The sequence below is a fragment of the Eulemur rufifrons genome, chromosome 20 (assembly GCF_041146395.1).
Source record: "Eulemur rufifrons isolate Redbay chromosome 20, OSU_ERuf_1, whole genome shotgun sequence".
NCBI lineage: Eukaryota > Metazoa > Chordata > Mammalia > Primates > Lemuridae > Eulemur > Eulemur rufifrons.
In genome coordinates, this window is record NC_091002.1 from 14,594,002 (window position 1) to 14,621,220 (window position 27,219).

General features: G+C 48.8%; 1 protein-coding gene across 2 annotated transcripts; it reads left to right on the forward strand.

Annotated features, from left to right (window-relative positions):
- Positions 1 to 3,713: 3,713 nt before the first annotated feature.
- OVOL2 (ovo like zinc finger 2) lies at positions 3,714 to 25,547 on the forward strand. 2 transcript variants are annotated; one of them, XM_069496130.1, is made up of 4 exons: positions 3,714 to 4,013; positions 6,053 to 6,273; positions 12,284 to 12,473; positions 24,753 to 25,547. In XM_069496130.1, exons 3-4 carry the CDS (start codon positions 12,359 to 12,361, stop codon positions 25,067 to 25,069), a joined length of 432 nt encoding a protein of 143 aa, XP_069352231.1. In that variant the 5' UTR covers positions 3,714 to 4,013; positions 6,053 to 6,273; positions 12,284 to 12,358; the 3' UTR covers positions 25,070 to 25,547. The 2 variants fall into 2 exon arrangements, with proteins under 2 accessions (XP_069352231.1, XP_069352230.1); XM_069496129.1 differs by lacking the exon at positions 3,714 to 4,013 and adding an exon at positions 5,007 to 5,385.
- Positions 25,548 to 27,219: the final 1,672 nt, after the last annotated feature.

The following is a 27,219-nucleotide window of genomic DNA, read 5'->3' on the forward strand; positions in this document are numbered from 1 at the left end:
ATAATAATAATAATTTGAGGCTGTGCTTGGTAGCTCATGCCTGTAATTCTAGCACTCTGAAAGGGCAAGGCAGGAGGATCACTTGAGCTCAAGAGTTGGAGATCAGCCTGAGCAATAGCCAGGCCCCCCCCCATCTCTACTAAAAATAAGAAAAAATTAGCCGGGCAACTGAAAATAGAAAAATTAGCCAGAGGTGGTGCACGTCTGTAGTCCCAGCTACTTGGGAGGCTGAGGCAGGAGGATTGCTTGAGCCCAGGAGTTTGAGGTTGCTGTGAGCTAGGCTGACACTACAGCACTCTAGCCTGGGCAATGGTGTGAGACTCTGTCTCAAAAAAAAAATTTTTTTTAATCTTACACAATTTTTCTGTAATTTGCTTTTTTCATTCAACTATGTTTGTGATTGTGTGGCTTTATTGATGTGTGTGGCTGTGGGCCCCATTCATTTTCATTGTACGATTTTATCACAATTTATTCATCCAATGAGTTATTTATAGGTATTTTGGTTGTGTCTTTTTTTTAAGTTGGATTTTTTTTTTTTTTTTAGTATAATGAATGCTACTACTATGAGTATTCTTGTCTGTGACTCACAGTGCATAAGTGTAAGACTTTTTCTAGATTAGCAATGTGGAGTGGAATTTCTGGCTCCTTTTAACATGAGTATGTTCCATTTTACTAGAAAAAGTCAAACTCTTTCCAAAATGTTTGAATCCATCCACACACCCATTAGCATTGTGTGAGTGGTCTCATTACTTGGTATCCTCACCAATACTTGGTATATTCAGACTTTTTAAGTTTTGCCAGTCTGATATGAAACAATATTTCATCCTCATTTTAATTTGCATTCTCCTGTTTATGAATGAGATTTCATTTTTCTATTGAGTTTGTCTTTTTCTTATTGATTCATAAGAGTTCTTTATATATTCTAGATTCTAATCATTTGTAAATGATTAAATGTGTAAATATGTTACAAAAAGTTTTCTCAGTTTGTTGCTTAGCCTGTCATTCTCCTTATTGTGTGTTTGGATAAACAGACATTCTTAATTTTTCTGCAGTCATATTTATCAAATCTTTTCTTTTATGGCTTGCTTCTGGGTTTTTTTTACATTCATTCACAAATATTTATTAAACATTTTCTATGTTCCAGGAATTTTCTTTTTTTTTTTTTAGATTTTTTTTTTTATTTCAGCGTATTATAGGGGTACAAAAATTTAGGTTACATATATTGCCCTTGTCCCCCCTCCCCCCTGCTTTTGGGTTTTAAGAAATTCTTCTGTATCCTATGGTCATAAAGATATTATTCTGTATATATACGTATATGTAATCACACACATTTAAATGTTTAATGCACCAGAAATTGATACGCATGTGCATTATTCAATCTCCCTTATTTTTCTTCAACTGGATAACCACATGTTCCAGTTCCACGTATTGAATGCCACATCTTTCCCCACCGCTCTGCAATGCCCTCTCTCATAAGTCAAACGTATGCACCTGTGTGGAGGGCTGTTTCTGGGCTCTCTGTTACGTCTGTGGTCTCTGTGTACCAATGCCACACCATTTTGATTACCATTGGTATCTGATGGATCAAGTCTACACGCCTCGTCATTCTGCAGGAGTGTTTTGACTCTTTTTTCACATGAACTTTAGAACAAGTTTATCAGGTGCCACAAAAAAAGACCTTTTGTCAAGTATTTTAAAGAATTGTATTAAATATACAGATGAATTTGGGGATTGGAGGCCTCTATTTTATTCTGAATCTTCCGATCCATTTGTATGGTAAATCTTTCCACTGACTAGTGTCTTCTTTAATGTCTTCCAATAAAGTTTTCGAATTTCATTCACAAAGAGCCTGAACAATACTTTTAAAAATTTATTGCAAGGTGCTTTGTATTTTTGTTGTTGCTGTAAATCAATTTTTTCATTAGACCTTTTATTTTTCTGACTGTTGCTGGCATGTAGAACTGTAGTTGACACACACATACACACACACACACACAGATTTTTTTATACAGTAACTTGCTAAACTTATTAATTCTAATGATTTATCTATAGATTCTTTTGAATTTTCCACATAGACAATAATACTGACTACAAATAATAATGATAGTTTTGTTTTTTCCTTTAAAATTCTTATGCCTTTCTTTCTTTTCTTTTTTTCTTTCTTTTTTTTTTGGGGGGGGTGTCTTGTTGTACCTGTAAGAAAGCGGATCAAACGTTGAATGAAATGGCGACAGCAGGGCGTCTTGTCTTCTTCATGGGTGCTGGTTCCACAGGTAAATTCAGTTTGTAAAAATATATCAAGCTGTGTACTTCTGATTTGTCCATGTTTCTAATACCGTACTATACTTCAATACAAAGTTAAAATTTTTTCCCTTTGGAATATTTTCCCAACATCCTAACCTCTCCTGATAGCTGTGTGCTTGGAGGGTGCCACCAAGCAGGTTTGTACCTGTCTATTTTCAACCTGACTTTACTGCAGAAAAGAAGTCTTCAGTGAGAACACAGATGGCTGCTTTCAAAAATTTGGAAGTGGGAGGGAGGACAGAATAAGATGGGAGATGGAAAGGCAGAAAAGCAGATTTCCACAAAGCAGAAAGAAAAGCTTTCTAACATCACTGTTGTCTAACCAGTGACTAGGCTGCTTTTTCAGATGGTGAGCTTCCCAGAACTGGAAGTATTTAAGCAGGGCTGGCTACAGACCTGCCAAGGATACCATACAGGCCCCTCACCCCCCAAATTGGGTGGGGTGTGGACCGTATGTCCCCGGTCTCTTTCAACTTCAGGCTTGAGATTTTTAAAGATTTGGGTTCATTTTTTATCCTTTCGGGGATGCTCTGTCAACTCCTTTCATAATACTTAGAAAACCAACCTTACAATAGAGAAAAGTCAACAAAGACAAAAGCTGGTTCTTTGTATATGTTAACAGTATTGATAACCCCCTATCGATTCTGATCAAGAAAAAAGAGAGAGAGGGAAAACACATTAAAATTCCTTTCTCCCAAAGAAAGACCTAGCAAATACAGCAGGTGGGCGCCCAACAATCGTGGAATAAAAGTGTAGTTATCTCTGTTAGTTTTCATCCCTAAACCCATAAACGTTGCGTTGCTGTTGAGGTTTCTAGCCTTTTATCCCACCATTCTATAAGCTTTTCAAATAACGGAAATAGACAAAGTTGTCCAGGAATTCATTGATTTGACATCAGGCAAAAGAAAAAAAAAAGTTGTATTAGTGGGGATGACTGCCTCTTTTATAAAATAAGGAATTTTGAATGAAGTGAAGTTTTGAAGATTTTTAGAGATGGGGGAATAATTCTGTGATTTCATAGGTTTACTTTATTTTTCACTCTTTCATTCAACTCAAGTTTCTTCTTTCTAGCAAATCTCGTTTGTTGGCAGATAAAAATACATGTGCAGAGTCTCCCAGAAGCTGCGCCATCAGCCTCACAGACAAGAAAGAAGCCTCGTTTTCTTGCGTCGCTACAGAAATGTCTTCCTCCTCCTTCCCCTCCGGCTCACCGGGATCAACGTCTTTTTCATTCTTAGTTGGTTTTCCTCAGCGAAAATCCGGAGTTGAGAGTTCAGTCCAGAGACGGTGACTCCCCGAAGGCCGACCTGGAGCATGGCGCTCATGTCCCCTGCGCAGCCCCGGGAGAGCTGCGCCCCGTCTGCGCGCGCCGAGAGAGTACGCCAGCCAAGCCGAGAAATCCGTTACCAGGCTGCTGTGTCCCCAAGGGCCATTCCAAGGCGGAAGAGGACAGGGAAAACCGCTGTATAGATTCCCGGGTCCCGTGGGCTGGGCGCGCGGCGGGTCAGGTTACAGACAGGTGAGGCTGGCTGTTGGGTGAGCTGCGGGCGCCAAGGCACCCCGGGCCAGACACGCCCCCGCAGCCCCCGACAGCTGGCACGTGTCTGATTACGTCCTGGAGGAGGGCGACCGCAGCGACCCAGGAGGCTGTGCCCGTTGTCTTGGGCACACCGGAACAGGGCCTTGGGAAGGGCAGCGCGATCCCCAACGTGGGCACATTTGTTTTAGAAACTTGGCATCTTTTACCGACTGCCCTTACTGCTCTCCCTCTCCCCTCCAGACATAGATAGGAAAAGACAAAAATAAAAATAAATACAAAGCTTTCCAGCCACATCCCCGGTAGGTGCGGCGAGAAGGTGTAGTCAATCTTCACTTTACTGGCTTCCTGGAAAGGTATTTCCCAGACCCAGAATTTGGGGATTGGGTGGTTAGGGAAGGCTATAGTGGGAGTGGGCGAGGAATGGAGGCGTGTTTCGAGGCTGCGTTTGCATAACATGCACTTGGCTTTTGTTTCTATTGCGTGTTTATTTGGGGCGATGGGGTTTTGAGGTGCAACGTCTTGGGGTGGAAGCTGCTTTGGCAGAGCAAACCTTGTTTTTGTTAAGATTGTATGATACAAATCAGTAAAATAATGTGTTCTAAAGATGCTGAATTTTAAAATTTATTTTTATTATGTTTATTTCGGGGGCTGTTGTGGATGCGGAGCTCAAGCCCCCAAGTCCCCCCTGTATCAGATCAGAGTCCTGGGGCGTCTCCCCTCACGCCCCCCGCCTCCGCCTCCGCCTCCCCCTTTCGACTGCAGAGTTTTCAGATTTCAGCAAGCCCCAGGAACGATCCGCAGGAGGAACTGAGCCATTTTCTGGCTTGCTTGTCGGAGACAAATCCACGGGGCGGGTGGGAGGGAGCTCGTGGAAGGCCCCAACTAGCGGAGGCGGGGGGTGCCCTGGGAGGCGGACCTGGGGTTTACCTCGAAGAGTTCGCCCCGAGGTGCATGCGATGGGGGAATGGGGCGGGGGGGGGGGTTGATTAAAAAATGTTCTTCCTCTTTTTAAAAGGGGAGGGGGTAAGAACAGACTTTAAATTCTTTTGCAAACATTCATGCCTAAGGAAGGGCTGGAACAGGCAGCCCCGGCCGCCGGAACCGGTCGGACAGGTAGCGAGCTTGTTGACACCGTTATGTTGCAGAGCGCATGCTCACTCCTAAGTTTCCTGGTGCCTTTTCTATTCCACCTTATGAAACTTTTTCCCCGGCGTGGTCTCACCCGCGATTTAAGGCATAGGTGTCGCCGAACCGGAAGGCTGGGAGTCGCTAGGCGAGCGGGGGAGAGGCCTGGGCCGCGTCGCGGCTGGGGGTGGAGAGAGAGGGCAGGCGAGGCGGGAAGGCGGGCTCCGGCCGCCAGGAGCCGGGGACCAAGCCGCCGCCGCCCCTAGCGGGAAGCAGCTGGGAGGAGGGGGCTGCAATCGGGAGAGGGGACCCCACCATGCCCAAAGTCTTCCTGGTGAAGAGGAGGAGCCCGGGGGTCTCGGTCCGCAGCTGGGATGAGCTCCCGGATGAGAAAAGGGCAGACACCTACATCCCAGGTGAGCGCTGCGCGGGGGCCGGGCCTGGGCGCTGGGTTCCCCGGTGGGGGAAGGGGTGGCGGGTCTTGTCTGCTCGTCTCCGGGGGCTGGACTCCCCACCTCCTCCCCCTCTTCCGAGGGGCTCGTTGGGGCGTTCCAGGCGGGGGAGGGTGGGGAGTGAGAGGCTGGGAAGCCCGGGACGTTCGGCGCCCCCTTTCCCTTAGTGAGAGCCTCTAATTGCCCTGCGGCAGGACCGTTGGCTGCAGCGCGGGCTGAGGTGGCCCAGGAAGGGGTTGAAAGCCAGCTGGGGCTATCTCTGATCCCACGTTCTCAAGAGGGTGCACAAAGGTCCACCAGCCCCTCTGGGGCTATCTGGGGAGAGGTCAGACACGCCTACCCCGCCCGGAGAGGAAACTTGGCGCGCGGGGTCCTCCGCCGCGCCTGGCCCTCAATTCCTCGTGGGCGCGGGGGCTGGCACTAAGGGCACATGCTGAGGAGCGGCCTCCAGCACCCCAAACTAGCTCGAGAGGCCGAGCCAGGGCCTACTAGCCCACCCCCGCGACGTTGCCCACTTGGCAAGGTGCCCAGGTCCGGGGCGGGGAGGCTGCGGCACCGCCCGCAGGTGAAACTGCCGCGGGCGTCCGAGCCTGACGACGCGTGTGTCGGGGCGCCGCCCCTCTCTCCACAGTGGGCCTGGGCCGCCTGCTCCACGACCCCCACGAGGACTGCCGCAGCGACGGCGGCAGCAGCAGCGGCGGCAGCAGCAGCAGCGCGGGGGAGCCTGGAGGCGCCGAGAGCAGCTCGTCCCCGCACGCCCCCGAGCGCGAAACCCCCGAGCCCGGCGACGCCGAGGGCCCCGATGGACACCTGGCGGCGAAGCAGCGCCCGGTTGCCAGGTCGAAAATCAAGGTACGGTGTCGACTCTGCCCCCGCCGCCACCTGCACCACGCCCTGGCGTCAGGCTCCCGGGGCCCGCGCCCCTCCCTGCCGCGCCCGCCCGCGCACCCGGGCACCCGCCGCGCCGCTCCTGCACCTGCCCCTGGGCCGCGGCCAGGGCGCCTCGGCGCGTCCTCCGGCAGGCTGGGTAGCTGCCCGCGCCGCTGCCTCCGGCGGCCGGCTCCGAGAGTGGACTCGGTCCGCCTGAAGCCTGGTGCCTAGTGTGGCCTCTGGAAGTGCCGAAAAGGCTCAGACACAGGCATCTTCCCCCAGCAGCCCATTCTGCGCACAAGGCTTGAAGAATAACCAAGCTGTCGGGGTTCTTGGGATCGGAAAGGAGGGACCCAGGCTCTCCGAAATTCCACCCTCTGGAATGTAGTTCCTTGCGCCTTGTGATTCTGAGAGTTTCACACTCATCCTTGTGTTGAGGACAGTGGCGGCAGCTTGACACATAGTAGGCCTCTCACAAGAGCTATTCCCAGTGCCTGTTAGGCAGGAGGTCTGTGCTTGGCACATTCGATTTGTCACTTCTCTCAAATCTTCTTGAATTAAATTGATGGGTAAAAGGGTTCACCTGCAGATTTCTTTAGCGCCTCTACCCCCAATGGATTGGCGCGTCTGTTCCCCTCTATGGTCGCGCTTCGGGGGGTCCCCCTTGAGTATTCTGGAATTGTAGACAACATCTTATCTGGACGCTCACCTGTGCTTTCCTGGGCAGAACTTCCATGATGGCCTTACTCAAAGGTATCCGCTACCCGCCCCCCCGGAGATTAAGGAATCCTATTCCACTGACTCAGCCGGAGCTAGGGTGGGGGGTGGGAGGGGGAGAGTGGGGGGGAGGGGTTATGAATCACATGACCCAGTTCCTAGGCTAGCGGGCCATAGTGCGACGCTGTGTGCGCTGAAGGCCCTGGGTATAGGTGGTAATTCCAGGGTACTCCAGTGCGTACCCGCTGCCCAGGGTGGGAGTAGAGTATAGCGGAGAGGAAAAACCCTGGCGTTTGCAGCGGATTGAGAAAGCAGCGCGCATTCTCCTGGGAGAGGCCATCCCTCCACGACGCACATTCCTGGTTCCCAGGGTTTGCCTCCGGGGTGGGCCCCGGCGCATTTGGTTATGAATTGAGGTTTGAGACTTGAGCTGGAATCCGAAGGAAAAGATCTCTTTAAAGGATGCCGCCCGGCACTGTGCGGGCTCGCGGGCTAGCTGCTTAGCGGTACGTGTGAGACTGAGGCTCAAAGTCAGCTGGCCTGAAGCTTTTCTGGGCCTGGTAGGGTTAAGTGGGAGGGCATTGTTTGCCTGAGGCTAGTAGCTTTTCCCTTCGGGAAATTCTACTGTGTCCCACTTGCATATTTATGCAGGGCTGGAAGGACAATTGCAATGTTGTTTTGGGAGTCTCTGTAGCCAATTTGCCCCTATGTTCCCCAAATGCCTGGATTCCCCTGGAGAGATAGTGGTAGATGAGAGAGATCCAGTCTCTTAACCAACATTTTAGGTGATCTATCTTTTCTGCCTGAGGTGAACAAGGTTGGAACGCTGGATTAAAGGAGTAAGTAAACCAATTTTATTTCCAAGATCTTGCCTGTGTGCTGCGGGGAGGGGAGTGGCACAGTTTGCTTCCGGAACCGTTAACAAGGAGCCCTCTTTCCATAGTTAGCAGGGGAGTTTTTATTTACTGAGGATGTTCAGGTTCCTTCTCTCTGCCTCAAGTTCTTTGCAAGGAATGTTGAACCCACAGTTTCTCTAAGAATTAGTTTTTTAACGGAAGAGGAGGAAAACAACTCAAGAATGAGGCCTATACGTAGTGCATTGTTTTAATGACTTAGTTTTAATAAGTTGAAGACACTGGGCAGTGGGCTCCCAGGAAGGGCAGGTTTGGGCAAGTGCTGGGCACAGACAGGCAGCACTCATCCCATGTAACATTATGGAGTGCCTGCCATATACAAGGCAGCTGGGAGCTAAAAATGCTCCCACCCTGGTGTTCCTTGCAGCATTGTCTGGCAGTAGCAGTTAAGCATCTAAGCTGTGGCTTTTTCTCTTCTTAGTTGTGTGACCTTGAGCAAGTTGTTCATCCCTCTGGGCCTCAGTTTCCTTGTCTGTAAAATGGGGGTAATAATGGTACCTACCTCCTAGAGCTGTGAGGATGAATGAGTTAAGAGTGGAACGTGGTATGTGCCCACTAATTGTAGATATTATTTGGGTTGGGGGGAGATGCAATATTATTAACTCCGTTGCAGGAAAGTGAATGCCAGGCCAGAAGCACAAGGAAAAGTGTGATCAGTTCTGAATGGGGAAGGTTTCTTGATGTGGGTTTGAAGGTTGTGGAGAAGGAAGAGGGGCAGGCCTGAGGGAGGCATGGGTTGAGCCCCACAGCTGGAGCGTGGAAAGGACTCAGGTCTGGTGGCTGAAGGGCAGGAAACAGGGCCCAATGGGAGGTTAGCTGACAGCGACATATAGCAAGTTTTAACATCTAACATTTTTTTGCCTGCAGCAGGGATATGGGATTTGACAACCTGACTGTGGGGAGTGGAGCTGGTAAGGAATCCCAGGTGCAGGTTAGGAAGCATGGCCTTTCCCAGCCTACCTGCCTTTTGACTGTGCGCCTCAGGGCCGGCTGTGAAAGTGTTGCTTTACTACTGAGGATTCTGTAATTTACCAAACAGATTGGGTTGGGGAGATGATGTACCTTCAGGAAAGGATGTCAGGTCCCTTTGAGTCCTTTTGTGCTGTGACCCATTTGCAGGTCTCTAGCCGTGGGGTAGAGAAACTTAGGAAATCAAAAGCAAAGCAGTATGTCTCCGGGGAATTTGTTTTGTAGAATTCCCAACAGTCTGGATCTTGCTGAATGCATCACAACAGTGTTTGACATTCCTCAGTCCCCTAGGTTTTCTCTAAATGGGTAGTTGGATCTACAGCTGAGCTGCTTTTCAAATTAAGTAAGACTAAAAATTAAGTTCCTCAGTTGCACTAGCCACATTTCAAGTGCTCAGTAGCCATGTGTGATTAGTGGCTACTGTATTAAACAGTACAGAATAGAAATTTTTTTTTTTTCTATCACCATAGAAAGTTCTATTGGACAACACAGCTCTATATGCTTGATCAGATTTATTTTATTTTGGTTAGAGTATGTCACAATGGAGGTGTCTGTTCTATCAAGAGGCACTTAATATTTGGTTATCTCTTTCTCTCTCTTTTTTTTTTTCCTTTGGGGACAGAGTCTTGCTCTGTTGTCTGGGATAGAGTGCAGTGGCACCTTATAGCTCACTGCAACCTAGAAACTCCTGGTCTCAAGTTATCCTCCTGCCTTAGCCTCCCAAGTAGCTGGAACTTCAGCCGTACGCCACGAAGCCTGGCTAATTTGTCTATTTTTTGTAGAGGCAGAGGTCTCACTTTTGCTCAAGCTGGTCTCAAACTCCTGAACTCAAGCCGTCCTCCCGCCTCGGCCTCCCAAAGTGCTAGGATTACAGGCGTGAGCCACCACGCTGGCTTGGTTATCTCTCTTTTTGTGATGTTAGCAGCTGTTGATGCTCAGGGCCTAAATATTTTGGGTTATTGGTGTTCTAAAACAGCAATAAACTGGGTACGGTGGCCCAGGCTGTAATCCCAACACTTTGGGAGGCGGAGGTGGGAGGATTGCTTGAGGTCAAGAGTTTGAGACTAGCCTGGGAAACTTAGGGAGACTTCATTTCTACAAAAAAATAATTTTAAAAACAGCAATATTCCATATTAGCTGATGTATTTCTGTAGAGAGATACTTCCCCTCATCTACTGTGTGGTTTCCCAGTGGGATGGTTCATTTAGGAAAGGCAGAATAATGTTTGATTCCCTTTATTTACCTTTATTTATAAACAAAGATAAGTTGGTTGACCTGAATTCTCCAGTGATGGCCAATTAGTTATTTTTAAGTATTGCTAGGAATCTTGGATTTAAGTAGTTTTTAAAGCCTATCAGTTTCCTATTTGGAAGGGGAACATAAGCTCCACTCAGACTCGTTCCCTCTTGTCTTCTGTCTCCGAAGACAGAACTGAATGCCCCTCCCCCTACCCCCTTGTAACTTGCTGACCATCTTCCTGCCTCCACATTTGGCCAACCAGACTTCTCTTTTCAACTCTAGATCCATCAGAGCCAGGTATTGCTTCCTATTGGGCTTGTATTCCCCAGTGCAGTAACACCTGACACACAGGACATAAGTCAGCATAGAACAAGAATATAGGGAGGCGAAGAAGTCAACAGTCCCTAGACATGAGTGACAGCATTTGGAGGAGAAAGTAGGAAGCAAGGAGAAAAGGGAAGTCTGGAAAAATGCTTGGAATGGATGCTTGATAAAGGTTAAATTAATTAAAAAGAGGAAAAAGAGAAATAAGAGAACAATATGTGTTCATTGCATCAGTTTTAAACTTGAATGTAGGCAAAGTGAATTTTTATTTTTGGGAAGGACTATGTGAGTTTAGCTGCAGACAGCAGAATCCACTGTAGCTAGTTTAAGTAGAGAAAGGTATTAAATGGACTAAAGAAAGGCCAAGTTGAGGCTAGGAGAGTGTGGAGCCAGGAAAGGACCAATCTTCTTGCTCATGATGTTTGGGTGAAAGTAAATTTTTTAGGCGTTTTTATAATCAGAATTTTGGCAGAGCAATTGGATATGTCTTCTAAAGGATCTGAATTGGTAACCTTCGAATATATCAGATTTGGTATTTTTCATCACATAAATACAGATTCAGTTTTCTTCTTTAGAGACAGCACTGGGCAGGGAGTCTGGACACTGGAGTTTGGTTATGGTTTTACTGATGATGAAGCTGGGGGATCTTGATCAAGTCACTTTCCAAAATGATAATTTTATGTGTTCATGATTTTGTGGGTCAGGAACTGGGGCACGGCTCAGCTAAGCCGTCCTACTCTGGGGTCACTCACTCAGTTGGTAGCAGCCCTGGGTTGGGCTAGAAGGTCCAGTGAGGCTTTCTTCATATCTGGCCCCTCAGTGCTCCTCCATGTGGCCTCTGGCTCTCCACACAGCTAGCTTGGCCTTCCTCACAGCATGGTGGCCTCAGACTTCTGATGGGGCACCTGGGTTCCAAGAGGGAGGAAGCAGAAGCTGCAAGGTCTCTTAAGACCTGGAACTGACACATCATCGCTGCTCTCTGTTGGTCCAAGTGGTCATAAGTACGCCCAGTTTCAAGGGGAGGGGAATCGTCTCCATCTCTGGGTGGATGGAACAGCCTGCAGGTACAGGGTGGAAGGAATGGATTGTGGCTCTTTCGGGATTATCTATAACAGGCTCCGCGACATCATCAAGACCCAGACTCCTTCCTTTCTGCTTCTCCATCCTCAGCACGTGCTTCCACCTCTTGGTCCAATTACTGTTCCTTATTTTTGAATGTGAGGTAGCTGGAATTCTATAGTGTGTACTCTTTTGGGTCTGGCTATAAGGCTTCTTTTTTAATCCCTAGCACCAGTGAATCAGTAAAAAGTTGACCTCTGCAAGGCCATGCCAGCCATGAGGTCGGGGTGGGGAGAATGGCTAGGGAGTGGCAGGGCACTGGTGGGCTGGGCCCGTGGACACCTGACTCCTAGGGCAGGAGGATATGGGGACCACTCATTAAGTCGCTTGTCATCGGTTGCCCTGGAGGGTTTGCTCTAGCTAGCAGGAATGAGTAAAGAAGAGAGAAGGCACCATTCTTTCCTCCCCAAGGAGATTTCTGTCCCATGGGCCAGGTAGTTACACGACCATGCCTGTTGTAAGGCTGTTGTAAGACAGCATGACCAGCCAGAAATCAGAATTCTGTTCTAGGGAAGAAGGGGAGAATGAACACTGGAAGAAACTGCCAGCTGTTGTTTCACCTTCTCCAAAGCCAAAACCTGCTTGGAATTTTTAGGGGCAGAAGCCACAGACAGGCCAAACCTAGAGACACAGGGAGGTGGGTCTCCCTGGTGAGCCCACCGGGACATGCCCACCTGCATGGGGACCCTCACGGCCTCTCTCTGTCCCAGTTCACCACAGGCACATGCGGCGACTCGGTGACCCATAGCTGCGACCTGTGCGGCAAGGGCTTCCGCCTACAGCGCATGCTCAACCGTCACCTTAAGTGCCACAACCAGGTAAAGAGACACCTGTGCACCTTCTGCGGCAAGGGCTTCAATGACACCTTCGACCTGAAGAGACACGTCCGCACGCACACAGGTGAGCAGGGGGCATGTGCTTTGCACTTGGTTTTGTTATTCTGGCCAAGACTTCCTGTTCCTTTCCCACCAGAGAACCAAGTGGGGAGTATAGAGAATGTCGTTCTGGAAAGATCACAGGATGGGCTATTTTCCCCCACCTACTCTGGGTTCACCTCCTGACTTTGCCACCTGCTGGCTGTGTCACCTTGGGCAGGCAAGCCACCTGTCATAGCCTGTTTTTTGCCTCTGTAAAATGGGCATTATGTTATGAGTGGTAGTGAGGCTCAAAACAAATCACTGGCTGGAAGTGTTCTGAGAATTACTATGCATGACACAGATACGGGGGCTGTCACAGTGCAGCCTCCTTGGTCCTGGCTGCTGGAATGTGGTTGCTGTGGTCCCACTGTGAGTATTTTGTGCCTCTCTCTGGGGAAGTCGGCCTATCTCAGCATGGAATCTTGTTCCTCCCGAGGGATGGGAAGAAGGAAATGCCCAGCTCCCTTACAGCTGACCTGAGCCTCCTGCGTGAGCCCGGCGGGCAACACCTCCCTCCCCTCTCACCGTCCTGTGTCTGGATCCATTCCACAGAGTCCCAGGTCCCCTCTGGCCTCCCTCCCAGCCCCTCTGATTGGCCACAGCCTTGTTACTTTGATCTTAGAGACGTCTGGCCTCTGGGCCTCCCTGCTTGGGCCCCGTAGTCCACACCTTTGCCTGAGTGACCCCTTGAGGAAATTCTAAGGGTGCCACTTCCGTGTAAGAGATGTCCAACTCTGGGCAGGATGAAATCCAGACTCCACATCTCTCATCTCGATGGGCCGCGTGCAGAGCTGCCACAGTCTGGGTCCCAGTTTCAAATCCCATCCTACCCCACCCAGCCTCTCGTCCTGTCACAATGCACCTCAGATCACCCCAGCCCACCCCCACCCACACGGCCCCATCCAGGCTGCCACCCTCCCCCTGACAGCCTCGTAGGATTTGCTGTCTGCAGTCCCATGGTCCCTCTCAGAGTTTAGGGTTTCCCCTGGCGTTTTGGTGGGGCTGGGAAAGTGCTCGCTCCTCTCTCCAGATGGGGCTCCCGGCTACTCAGCCCCCACAGGGCCCTTCTTAGGTCCCCTGGATCCCAATTTCTTTATAGTTCATATCACACCTGGTTGCTCTCAGAGCATCAGCCGTGTGCTGCCTCCTGGGCCGGGGAAGAGTGTCCTCCACCTTGCAGAGAGGGCTGGCATCCTAAAAGGTTTCTTTTCTTTTTTCCTTTTTAAAAACTTTTTCCAAAATGAACTTTTCATGTAAGTGTATCATACAACCAGAAAAGTGCATACATCCTAAGTGCTTGCTTGGCTCAACGGATTTAGGGAGTTCTGCAAGGTGGACACACCTATGCAACTAGCAGCCGGACCAAAAAACGGACTATTTCCAGTCCCCAGAAGTCACTGCCCTTCCCAGTCTCTCCCTCCTGCCCTCCAAGGGGAACCACTATCGTGGCTTCTCACACCATGAAATTACTGTTGCTTATTTTTGAACGTGAGGTAGCTAGAATCCTATAGTGTGTACTCTTTTGGGTCTGGCTATGAGGCTTCTTTTTTTAATCCCTAGCACCAGTGAATCAGTAAAAGGTTGACTTCTACATGGCCATGAGGTCAGGGTGGGGAGAATGCTCAGGGAGTGGTGGGGCACTGGTGGGCTGGGCGCGTGGACACCTGACCCCAGGGGCATGAAGATATGGGGACCACTCATTAAGTTGCTTGTCAGTGGTTGCCCTGGAGGGTTTCTTGGCTCTTCATCTCTGGGGATGTCCTTGAGGACATGACCTATTTCTTCTGCTCCTCGCCTGCTAAACTCTGTGGTCACTCCCCAACCGTGGCCTCTAGGACAAAGTAAAGGGGGCTTAGGGAGCATGGCTGGCTGTTGGTACCTTCAGCTGGAGTAAACATTGAGCTGATGGAGTTGCCTCATCTGTGATTAATTCTCCATCGATAGGGACTAAGAAATACTCGGCACTGACAGCTCCTCAGAGAAGAGTTTACAAATTGAGTCAGTCACATAGTAGTGAAGAACTCCAGGTCTGAGTTAGCTGACTGTGAGACTTTGTCTAAATTACCTATCTTTTCACCTTAGTTTTTCCATCTCTAAAATGGGCACAATGATTTTAATTCCTATCACCTAAAGGGATGGTTGTGAGGTTTTGGGATAAAAATTACATATAAAGTCCTTCGTACATTGCAAGTGCTTAGTAAATATTAATTAGTAGCAGTAGAAAAGCTGCAATAATTGGCAGAGGTTTCCTGAGGACGTGAGGTGTAACAGGCCCTAGGACTCAGCTCTGTGCTCATGGAGATCTCAGCCCACATAGGGGGAAATAACTCAGACATTTGACTGTGACACAGTGAAACAGCAGATGTGCCAGACAGAAGAAAAAGTGGCACATACCAGTGGAAAGTACTGGAAGGTGTACTGTTTCTGACAGCATACCATGGAGGCCTCTCAGAGGAGGTGGCCTTTCTGCTGGGCCTTGAAGGATGAGCAGGATTTCTACAGTCGGACAGAGGAAGAAGGGCATTGCAGTTGGGGAGTGTCTTTGTTTGGGCTGCTCTAGTAGCAGACCCTGATGCAAGGATTGGGTGTGAGGAGTTTATATGGGAAATGATCCCAGGAAGCATAATGAGAGGTGGGGAGGGGAGGAAGGGAGGGAAGACAGCCAATCAGAGCATGTTAATAATGAGTGGGTTATCACTATGGCCAACCTGGGCACAATCCTGCTGGGGACCCTCTAAAGAACCACGTGGAATGCACCCCAGGTTGCTCTATCAACCCCCCCGCCTTGCTTAGGGGTCCAAGGTCCTAGAACCCGCAACTCCCAGGCAGTTCTCCCCACCCGCTGCCTGTCCCATCACTGTCTGATTTCCTGGGGAGCATCCTTAGGCAGAGAGACACAGGGACGGTCTGAGATGAGGGGTCTGGGTGGGGCGTTGACGGTGTCTGCCCCTGGGAGGCAGAAGAGTGAGCAAGTGAGGAGGGTGGCTCGGCAGAGACTGGGAGACCTTTCAGAAGATAACCTCCCTGATCATCACCTAAATACAAATCTGGGAACGACACCAATTGGATATCAGACTGAGGTGGGGGGTGGGGGAGGGGATGGGGGTATGCCTACACAATGAGTGCATTGCGCACCGTTTGGGGAGTGGTAACACTTGAAGGTGCTGACTCGGGAAGGGGGGGTGAGGAAGGGAGGGATATATACCTACACGATGGGTGCAACACGCACTACCTGGGGAACAGACACGCCTGGAGCTCTGACTTGGGGGGAAAGGTGGTACAGGAGCAACGTATGTAACCTGCAATTCTGTATCCCCCATAACAAGATGAAATTAAAAAAAAAAAAAAAGAAGATAACACAGCTCCTTCAGATAGAAGCAAGCTGAGCATGGTCACTGTCCTTCATGCCAGGCCCTCAGTGTGTCTCCTGTCATCTCAAACTACCCCAAGAAGTTGGTCCTGTTATTACCCCCATTTCACAGATGAGGAAACCAGGCTCAGGGAGCTCAGACAACCCTTACGTGGTGAAGCTGGGAACCATAACTGGCTGGTCCCAGAGTTCGTGGTCTTTTATCTTCTCTAGAATCCCCTTCTCTGTCCCCTTTGCCTCCCAACGCCTTCCTCAGCATCTTCCCCGAGGAGGAGGCATCACCACCTACCCTATTGCAGTTTCTAGAAGCCTGCTTGCTTCTGGAGGAAGGTGAGATAAAGGGAAACTCAGACCTACCATGAACCGCACACTCCAGCTTGGGGTTCAGTAGGTTGCAGAGGAGCCTGTGAGCATGTGGGTTCAGTGGTGCCGAGATATCCTCTGCCCACAGAGTGAGCAAGAACCTGCACCCCCTTGGACCTGGCCGGAGGTGCCCAGGTTCTCTCCATCTGCTCTTCTAATGACTCTTATGGGGGTGCTGAAAATCATTTAAACTGGTGAATAAAAACATCTTCCACCTGATGCTTTCCCAAAGGCCTTTACACAGTTATGCCATTAGGGGAAAGGCTGGCACTTGGGCGGCATCTAGGAATGGAAAACAGAGCTGTCCTGGCCGGGACAGCAGCCGCTGGCCACACGTGGCTCCTGGGCCCCAGAGGTGTGGCTGGTCCAAGGTGAGGTGTGTTAGAAGTGTAAAACGGACGTGAGATTTTAAGACTTAATGCAAAGAAAGAACATTAAACATTTCAATGTTTAATAGGGATTTCATGTTGAGATGGTAATGTTTTGGATATATTGAGTTAAACAAACTACATTATTAAAATTCATTTCACCTGCTTCTTGCTACGTGTTTTAATGAAGCTACTAGAAAATTTTAAATTATAAAATGGCTTACATTTCAATTTCTATTGGACAACACTGACTACGATAATTACAATCTACAGATAACCATTTAAAAAATTAATCAAAATTCAGCTGGGCATGGTAGCTTAACCCTATAATCCTAGCACTTTGGAAGGCCAAGGCAGGAGGATCACTTAAGACCAGGAATTCAAGATCAGCCTGTGCAATGTAGTGAGACCTCATTGCTACAAAAAATAGAAAAATTGGCCAGGTGTGGTGTCACATGCATGTAATCCCAGCTACTTGGGAGGCTGAGGTAGGAGGATTGCTTGAGCCCAGGAGTTTGAGGTTGCTGTGAGCCATGATGATATCACTGCACTCTAGGCTGGGCAACAGAGGGAGACTCTGTCTCAAAAAACAAAAGTGAACAAAAATTCTTAATCATAATTTTGAGTCTTAAAATGATTAACAGATAAAATTATGGAAATGTTTTGGACTTATTTCCCCTGCCTTGGCCTATTTTCTGATGGAGATGTGCCTCCAAGTAATCATGGACCAGAAAGAGGCTTCTTCACACATCAGCTGGTAGCAAACTCTGGGCAGGCCACGGTGCTGTGAGCGGGAGGAATAGGCCAGCTCTGCCTCTCCTGAGCTCTGCCCGAAAGGGACAGTCAGTACAATGAGCAAAAATGTGGGGTTCTCGGTCATTGTTTTAGTTCATGTGAACCAACCTCACTGGCTCCAAAAGATCTCACCAGAGTTCAGTGGGAGTTTGGTCTTGGCCTTTGGGCTGAGAATGTTGGGGTTTTGCTATTGACTGTTGTAAGTAATATTGTATTTAGTCCAAAAACAAAGATATAAACATTTAATATAAATACAGCAGACAGTTGATGGGGGGTACATTTGCTTGCAGTCCAGTTAGACCAGGCTGTGACCCATTTAAAGACTTATCTGGGACCCCAGGGCCCTTCTCTGGAGAATCGTAGCTGTGATATAGATGAAGTGGGCAGAGATGGTGGAAAAGAGAATCAGGGTTAATCTGCAACACCGCACCGCCCCCACCCCACCCAATCTCTTATCCCCTGCAACTACTGAGGGAACAGGGCATCTAAGGAAAGACTCAGAACACAAGGAAACATCTTGAAAAAGATCCAGGAAAACTAGAGCCTGAAAATGTCTTGCATTAATATCCAAGCAGATGAAAGAAAAGATTAGAACTTCTTTTTTGGATACGACTTCACCAAGAAAAGGTAAATGGGGGGGGGGGGGTTGTGAGAGAGAGAGAGAGAGAGAGAGAAAGACAGTGTATGATGGGAAGGGAGGGGAGTGTTAAATGATGTCTGACTGAAGATTGGAAGAGGGAAAGCAACTGGTACAGAAAAAATTCCATAACATTTTGTGAAAATATGTCAGCAAACAAGTGGCTTTAGGTTGGATTTGAGGGTGGAGGAGGAGGGTGGCGGGACAGGGCAGAGGCTGTGCTGTCAGCTGGAGTCCAGCCTCAGCCACCCCAGGGGGCTCTGGCGTGTGAATGATGGACCCCCGAGTTGACCTGCTACATTTCTACACCCATTTCAGCCAGACATTGGCCCAGGGCAGGCATACCGCCCCCCCACCCCCGGGCATCTGCAGGTCAGTCGCCCGCTGCCCATGCCTTAGAGAAGAAACAGCCAGGCCCTGTTAGCTGCCACCACACAGGACAGCTGGGGATGTGCAGGGCCCCAGGCCAGGGGGCTGGGTGGGAACCAGCTGCATCCGTTACACCTAATCCAAGAAGTTGCTCTGTTACAGTGACATTGACAGGGTCCCTGAGGCCAAGGTGGGAAATGATGCCTGCTGACCCAACTCAAGTCAAAACAGAGGGGGCGTGAGCTTTCAAGAAATGAATGCATATTCAGTTCACAGCCTGGGAAAAACATCATGGGCCTGTTTTTATAGAATATTCTTTTGGATTTATTTAAGTGTTTTCGGTTGAACCAGCTGGGATGCTTCCTAAGAATGGCTATCCGTTGAAGTAAATGATTCGCTTTTGATGGGGGAGGGGGAGATCGGTATTTTAGAATAAAAAATAATGACCTGCCCAACGTGTGGTCCGCAGACCAGAGGCACCTGGGAACGTGCGGGCAGTGCAGAGTCAGGCTTGGGGAGCGGCCCTGTGTGCCAGGCTTGGTCAAGTACAGCATTTATGGAAAGTATTTTTATTTTGCTCATTTGTAAGATGACAGCTTATTCTGTAAAAGACTTCAGACAGTATAAAAAGCTATAGAGAAGAAAGTAAGCCACTGTCAACAGTGGAGTGGGGTTCCCCACTCAGTCTTGGGTGGAGGTTTGGCCGGGGGACGTCATAAACCCATGTTGGTTATGACTTTACACTCTGACTCATTCAAGACACATGCCATTCCTGTGGAAGCTGCTGGATTCCACAGAGAGAAGCTAAGGAATTCAGATCCTCCAGGTCAGGGAGCAGGGGAGGGGGCAGGGGCCAAGCTGCAGTGTTGGTCTGCAGTGTTGTCGGGGCCCATGGGGATGCCTCTCGCCTTATCTTCTCCTTATCTTCCGTCAGGGGCTAAGATGAGAGGGAAGAGAAGGCTAACAAATCCCATCTTGATTGAAGAAGACAAAACAATGGTGTCTTTGTTTGGAGCCTAAAGGGAAGAATTGACGGAACTGGGAAAAATGCAGATTGGGAGTAGTTTGAAGTGGAGCAGATGCAGGAAAAGGAATTAAGTGACCTCCGCCCCTAGTGGCCTGAATGCTGTCTTGCAGCACTGCCTTCTCTAATTATCAAACTGTCTCTCCTCACTGTTTTATTTTCATTTTATCTTAATTTATGTTTTAGCTAAAAAAAAAAAATTTAAAAAAAAAGTAATTTGGTCATTAGGGGCAAAAAAAAATGAAAAAAAAAAAAATTAAGACTCCCTAATTTTTCACACCAGGTCCCACTTCCACTCCTGAAAGCAAACCACTATTCATTTTTTTCCTCCTAGAAGTTTTGGATGCACCTTGCTTTTTTCATGTAGTATATATTTTGGAGCTTGTTTTGTATCTGCACAGGTAGATACACCTCACTTTTTTTTTTTTTTTTTTAACAAATGTCAGAGCATTTCTCTTAATACGAAATCGTGACAAAATTTCCAATGTGGAGGCATGGTACTTTTCCTGTTCCCCAATTGATGACATGTGTTTCCATTTGCAGATTTCTTTTTTTTTAATTTCAGGCAATACTACCAATAATATATTTTGTATGTCTTTTGCCTACCTATGTGAGCCTTTCTATAGGATCATTTCCGTGAAGTGGAATTTCTGGGCCAAAGGGTAGACACATTACGATTCTTTATGGACATTGCCAAATTGCCTTCCAGGAGATTACTGTAAATGTCCACTCCCACAGGAAGCCTATAAAAATCTTCACATTTGGATAAAGGAGCAGTTGAGGTATATAGCAAGGAGAGCAAGCAGAAAGTTCCAATAATGAAGAATTTTCTTTGGGTATTTGTGATATGAAGCTTGATTTGCTATTAGGAGTAGAAAAGTTGAAAAGAAGAAACTCTTTTTGATAACCCAGCAAACAATATTTTTTGGACCAGGTAATACACGACTCTGGTACAACATCCAAAAGGGTAGACTGTAAGAAGTCTCCTCTCTCCTCCACCGGCCACCTAGTGACCACATTTTTAAAAATTATCTTTTTTTGTTGTTGTGAAATAATACCCCAAGAAAGCACATACAAATATAAAAAGTGTACTTATAGGTGTAGTTCAAAAACAAATGTGAACTACTCATGTGCCTACCAGCCAGCTTATGCATGGGGCATATTTGCATCAGGTTGAGCTGGATTGTAAGCTCATGAAGCTGTATCCCATTGAGAACGTGGCATAGCTCAGCTAATTCTCACAGCAGCTATACGAGGGGTGAGAATATGCTCCCCATTTTACAGGTGAGGAAACTGAGCGATGGAGGGGATTAAGCAACCTGCACGTGGACTCAGTTAATGAGTGGCAGATCTGCAGTGCCTGGCTTTTCAGTGGCCTTGGACTCTGGTACTTGCGTAGATATCAGTAGGTTAATGATGTCTGGTGCACACACGGTACTTTTCAGTTCTCATATCTTGCTTTAGATGCAGGCAAGGTTGGCCTTTGCTCGAGAGCATCAGGATGGTAAGCCCTGATGTTTCTTTCAGGGGTGGGGTTTAGCATCAGACCCTCTTGCCCAGGACTTCTCTCTGGCCACCTTCGTCCCCCTGAGCGTGTGGGGGATGGGGGTTCTCTAGGAGGGAGAGGCTTGTTCCCAAGCCTAGAAAGGGTCTCCAAGGGGCTGACACATGACAGTGTCTGCCTGCACCCATGAGTGAGGGGTAAATGGTGGCATTTACACGGGGGTGAGGAGGGGCAGGAGTGCTGGGGTGCAGAGCAGCACATTTTTGTAAAAGTCAGAAATGCCGTACCTAGAGCTTTCAGGGCCTACCATCTCCTTTCCACCTCCACGTCTGCAAGTCACGCATCCTCCAAGCCAGGCTCAAATATCACCCCCTCCCTGGAAGACAATCCCACATGGCTGTCTTCCCCACTCTCCATTGTCGTAATGGCATGAGGCTTTAAAATCTTCTAGCCTTTGCTGTCCAGGCCTTGCTGGGTGCTCGCCCCACAGAGAATGCTCAGAGGATATGTTGAATGGAGAGAGAACGGAGACATGGCCCTGTGCACACTGGGCTTAGTTGTGGCATGGCTGGCCTCTCCTAGGGGGCACATCTCCTTCCAGATCACCTTTGGGGGTGGGAACCCTCCGAATTTTGTTGTGTCCAGGTTAAAGCCTGATGTAAGTGTACTGGTTTCCCCATATTTTTAGTTTGGATGTTTCAACACAGCAGCAGGTTATTTCTGTTAACTAGTGGAAGATAAACCTGGTCTCCAGGTGAATTCCTGTTTTGATGAGTTGTAGGTTTGAAATCAGGTTTGTCATTTGATCTGCCAGGGGTGGCAGGAGCCAGCTGTCTGCCGCCACATGGGCCCAAGGCCGCCAGAAACACAAAGTATGCATTACAGTGCAAACGTGAAAGCTAAAGTGGGAAAACTAGTCCCAAAGAGGTGGCCTGTCTTTTCTAGGGCCAGGGGGGTTTATCTATTCATTCAATATTTTGTTTGTAAAATAGTGCCTTAAAATATTCTTTACCTTGATCATGGAGTTTTTTGTTGTGCTCTTAAATTTTGTGCCTGAGGCAGGGGCCTCCCTCACATCACCCTAATCTCAGCCTGGGAATAGTTTTAAGAGAAAAGGTGGGAGGTCTGTTATCCCACTGCCCAAAGAGCCACAGTTAATATGAAAATTATCATGAATACTAGCAGGTGTTTGAAGGTGGTGAGTAGAGAGAGAAAAAAGGACACAGTGGCCTTTGCCACATTCCAGACCTTCTCTTCAAAGCTTTGCATGCATGGCATCCATGTGTGTGCCATGCATGTGCAGACCATTCATGTGTGTGCCATCCATGCACAGGCCATCCATGTGTAGGCCATCCATGCGTGCGCCTATGTAAATGTGCATTTCTTCAGAATACTCCAGTTCATGCTTGGCTGCACCATAGTCTCCTGGGAAAGCTTTCTTTAGACTTCTGCTCAGGCCACACCCAGAACAATTAAGTATATTTATTAATCTTTATGTATATGTGTATATATACATATATATATATAGTTTGCTGAAAACATGAAGAATCACAAGAAACTGTTGACAGTTGGGACTGAAGGAAGAAGAGATGCATGGGGTGAAAGAGGGAGCTTTTACTTATTTTATTTATTTTTTTTTTTTGAGACAGAGTCTCGCTCTGTTGCCCAGGCTAGAGTGCCGTGGCGTCAGCCTAGCTCACAGCAACCTCAAACTCCTGGGCTTAAGCGATCCTTCTGCCTCAGCCTCCCAAGTAGCTGGGACCACAGGCATGTGCCACCATGCCCAGCTCATTTTTTTTTATATATATATATTTTTAGCTGTCCAGATAATTTCTTTCTATTTTTAGTAGAGACAGGGTCTCACTCTTGCTCAGGCTAGTCTCAAACTCCTGACCTCTAGCGATCCTCCCGCCTTGGCCTCCCAGAGTGCTAGGGTTACAGGTGTGAGCCACCGTGCCTGGCCTATTTTTTAATTTAATGTTATTTTGCACCTTAAGCCTGGGAGCATAATACTTTTAGATATGAACAACTAGTTGCCTTTTTTCAATGTAAAAATAAAATGGCAGCTTCCTAACTCCAGCCCTAGACCTAGTGCCTGGGGTCCCTGAGGCAGGCCCAGGAATCTGTACGAGGCTTCAGGACTTCCCCCAGGTGGCAGCCCTCCCGTCCCTAGGCTCTGAGATGATCCGAGGGCCCATACAGACCCATTCCAACCTTCTGTTTGATTTCGAGGCTCCTGTCTAGCTGCCGGCTCAAGGGGTGGCCTTTGCCAGTGGAGGACACTGGGTGTTGGGTGTGGTCTGAGGTCTCTGCCCTGCCATTAACTTACCTGACCTCAGGCAGGGCCAGAACCAGAATCTTACCACTAGTGGTTCCCAAAAGCCAATTCAACATTGGAATGTTCAGGGACATTTGGTAAAAATACAAACTCCTGATCCCTACCCCAGACCCCCCAGACCCACTGAATGGGTCTTAGGAGAAATGAGTTGAGATTTTAATAAACTATCCAGGCTATTCAGAGGCCTAGCAAGTATGTAAAATACTGTGCTGTCCAAGCTCATCTAAATAGTCTATTACATACACACGCACATGCACACACACGCTGTACGCTTACATTTCTTTATCTGACATTCTGACTGCACACAGGCGGGGTGAGCGCCCAATAACGGAGGTAGGAATGACTGTGCTTTGGTAGGGCTGAGCTCCCTGGTGTATACTGTACATGTCAACTCTCACTAGAAGGCAAGTCCCACTAATTCTAAAGCCAGCACAAGATCTAGTTTGGAAATGATTTTCGTAACTGTAGCAGATGCCATTAGTATCCTGCTGGTGTCCTCAGCCCCTGCCATTTCTGGGCACACCTGTCCAAGTTGCAGCTGCCCACCCCCGCAGCCTGAGAGCTTTCCCACTGGAGTCCACTCTGTCTACACGGCCAGACGTGCCAGGGAGGGAGACTCGGCTCCACCCAGGAGCAGCCAGGATCATTCCGAGGGTGTGTTCTGTGCTGTCTCCCGAGCCTGCCCAGCAGGATGAGGCCCTGGTGCCCCCCACAGTGACTGGCTCCTTTCCTTCCATGCCCCCCTTCTTCATTCCCCTACAGGTGCTTCCTGGGATCGGTTCTCAAATAAACTACTTGCACTGGAATCTTTGTCTCAGGGTCTGTTTCTGGGGAAACCTATACCAAATAATATAAAAACAAAGTGTGGCCGGGCGCAGTGGCTCACGCCTGTAATCCTAGCACTCTGGGAGGCCGAGGTCGGTGGATTGTTTGAGCTCAGGAGTTCGAGACCAGCCTGAGCAAGAGCGAGACCCCGTCTCTACTAAAAATAGAAAGAAATTATATGGACATCTAAAAGTAAATATAGAAAAAATTAGCTGGGCATGGTGGCACATGCCTGTAGTCCCAGCTACTCGGGAGGCTGAGGCAGGAGGATCGCTTGAGCCCAGGAGTTTGAGGTTGCTGTGAGCTAGGCTGACGCCACGGCACTCTAGCCCGGGCAACAGAGGGAGACGCTGTCTCAAAAAAAGAAAAAAAAAAAAACAAAGTGTACTTTGCCCACTATAAAATAAAAACACTAAGGCATACAAGTTGGAAGAGTAAAAATCTTCCTCCCAAAGGCAGGTGGCATTTTTTGCCACATTGGCACCCATTTGTGCTAGGTTTGCCCGTGCGGATGTTATGATCCTTTGTAGACAGTTTTGTCTCCTGCTCTAATCTTTTCCTCATGTTGCCATGAATCCTTGCCCATGATGCTTTTTAGTGGCTTCATCGTCGGGGGGCTCTGGCTTGGCTGTGACCAACCGATGATGTGTATGCCCCTCGTCCTTGCAGGCATTCGTCCCTACAAATGTGATGTCTGCAACAAAGCCTTCACCCAGCGCTGCTCCTTGGAGTCCCACCTGAAGAAGATTCACGGGGTGCAGCAGCAGTACGCCTACAAGCAACGCAGGGACAAGCTGTACGTCTGCGAGGACTGCGGCTACACGGGCCCCACCCAGGAGGACCTGTACCTGCACGTGAACAGTGCCCACCCGGGCAGCACGTTTCTCAAAAAGACATCCAAAAAACTGGCGGCCCTTTTGCAGAGCAAGCTGACGTCCACACGCCAGGAGGATACCCACTTGAGTGAGGAGGAGGAGAAGCAGTGAGGAGGAAGAGAAGCAGGAGGGGAGACACCAACACTGCCACGTTTACACGGATTTTTGGTTTTGAGGGTCCCCCGACCGACCCCCTGGCTCTTCTTAATTACAACTGTTCAGTTCACCTCTCTGTCCTTTTGGGACATGGGCACAGTAGGGTCCGTTCCAAAGTTGTCAACGATGGTGGTGATGTCAGGCCCTGTAACACACGTGCCATCAGACACAGTCACGTGCATATCACCAAAGTGTGTTTTCCACATTCCTGATGGCCACGATCACCGTGCAGGATTTTTTTTTTTTTTTTTTAGGATTTTCACACATGGACGGAGAGGTATTTCTTAGCTCATTTACGGTGCCTTGAAATAAAAGTACTTCCACTTGAAATGCTACTCAAGCAGGGAAAATGAATTTTATTATTCTGAAAGACTTTACAGAAATTATTTTAATAAATGAAATGTTCTTGTGAAACTTTCTTTAGAAAGCAAAACAGGCCAGGTGCAATGGCTCATGCTTGTAGTCCCAGCACTTCAGGAGGCCAAGGCAGGAGGATCATTTGAGGCCAGAAGTTCAAGACCAGCCTGGACAACATAGTGAAGACTTCATCTCTACAAAAAATAGAAAAAAAACTTAGCCGGGCAGGGTGGCATGTACCTGTAGTCCCAGCGACTCAGGAAGGCAAGAGGATGGCTTGAGCCAAGGAGATTGAGGTTGCTGTGAGCTATGATGGTACCACTGCACTCCAGCCTGGGCGACAGAGTGAGATCCTGTCTCAAAAAATAAACAAATAAATAAAAATAAAAAGCAAATTAGAGCACTGAGCTACAGTTCCCTGTTAAAGTTTTTTGGGTGACATTTGATTTCAGGTTATTGGGGTGGGGCTTGGTTATTTTATATTAGTGGGGTGGGTTTGAAGAATAACTGGCTGATTGTGGGGGGAACCCACACGGAGGGGCTGGCAGCTTGGTGGGCAGAGATGCCTGGGTGATGTGGCAGGGAACTCACAGACTCTTTGGTCTGTTTTCATGGCCCTGGGCTTTCTGCAGAGGTCTTGACGCGCTGGCTGGAGGCCCTCCATTGGGTAAGATGTGTGGGCTCGCTCTCTTGCAGGAGGGACAGCAGCGTCAGGCGTGTCCCACAGGGTGACTGCTGAGTGCGGTGACCTTTTGGTGCCTCCATCTCACCGTGAAGGTCAGTCCCAGTGGTGCGGGAGATGAGCAGTGAAGTCCTGGAGACTGAGATACGGCAAAAGGATGGACGCTGGCCCAGAGGGTGGGGGTCTCCACGGTCCCTCCCTCGCTGGAGGGGCAGCAGAAAGGGCCCAGGACCCTCCTGCTGGTCAGCTCCACCCTGTTGTCCTGTTGCCTGCTCCCTGTGCCCTGGGCACTGCCTGGCTCCTCCCTGGCCCAGGGAAATGCGGATAATGAGCCCATGTTCTCATGTCCTCCCTCCCTCCTTCCTGCCCTCCTTCCTTTCCTATCCTTCCTTTCCTTCTACCTTCTTCTCTCCTTACTTCTTTCTCTCCCACACCATGGGCGTTATACCAAGATTTGGACATTTTAAGTAGCATATCCTATAGCTTGAGTCAACATTTCTCTTCCAAATCGGCACTTTTCTTTCGGAAGGAAGGAAACCTTTTTGAGCACCTACGATGTGCCAGGCGCTGAGCTGGGCATCCCTCCCTGCACACATGTTTTCTGGGACAGTCCTCAGAGCACCCCCAGGTCAGCAGCCTGTTCCCCGTGAGCAGATGCGGCCCCTGCAGAGGCTGTCCGCTGGCCATCAGAGGAAGAGGCCGGGAATCCTAAGTCCAGCCAAAACACCTGTATTGTCCTCTCTGTCCCCACCCTCCCTTCAAAAAGGAAAGAAACGGCCTCAGGTTTGACTGAGACCCTACAGAGGTAAGTATGAGACCAGGGCCGACTTTGAGGGATCCTCGCCCCTCTGGCTCCTCTCACTGGCAAGGTTCAAGTGCCATCGGGCCCACCTGTGGGGTGACATAGGTCCTGTTCTTGCTCATCTGAAGCTCCGGTGCTTGGGCCAAGGCTGCAGCACCACCCAGTCTCCAAGTGGCACAGTGTGCGGCCTCCTCGGACGGCCAGCACTGAGGGCTCCATCCTGACACCAGGCGGCTGACTCGGTGCAGTCTCCTAGCACTTGCC

Bases quoted from the DNA above. Each gene is read 5' to 3' on its own strand.
- OVOL2 (XM_069496129.1), top strand. From the start codon at position 5,286: ATGCCCAAAGTCTTCCTGGTGAAGAGGAGGAGCCCGGGGGTCTCGGTC. The intron at 5,386-6,052 runs GTGAGCGCTGCG...CTCTCTCCACAG, and splicing joins GGCAGACACCTACATCCCAG to TGGGCCTGGGCCGCCTGCTC. The intron at 6,274-12,283 runs GTACGGTGTCGA...TCTCTGTCCCAG, and splicing joins TTGCCAGGTCGAAAATCAAG to TTCACCACAGGCACATGCGG.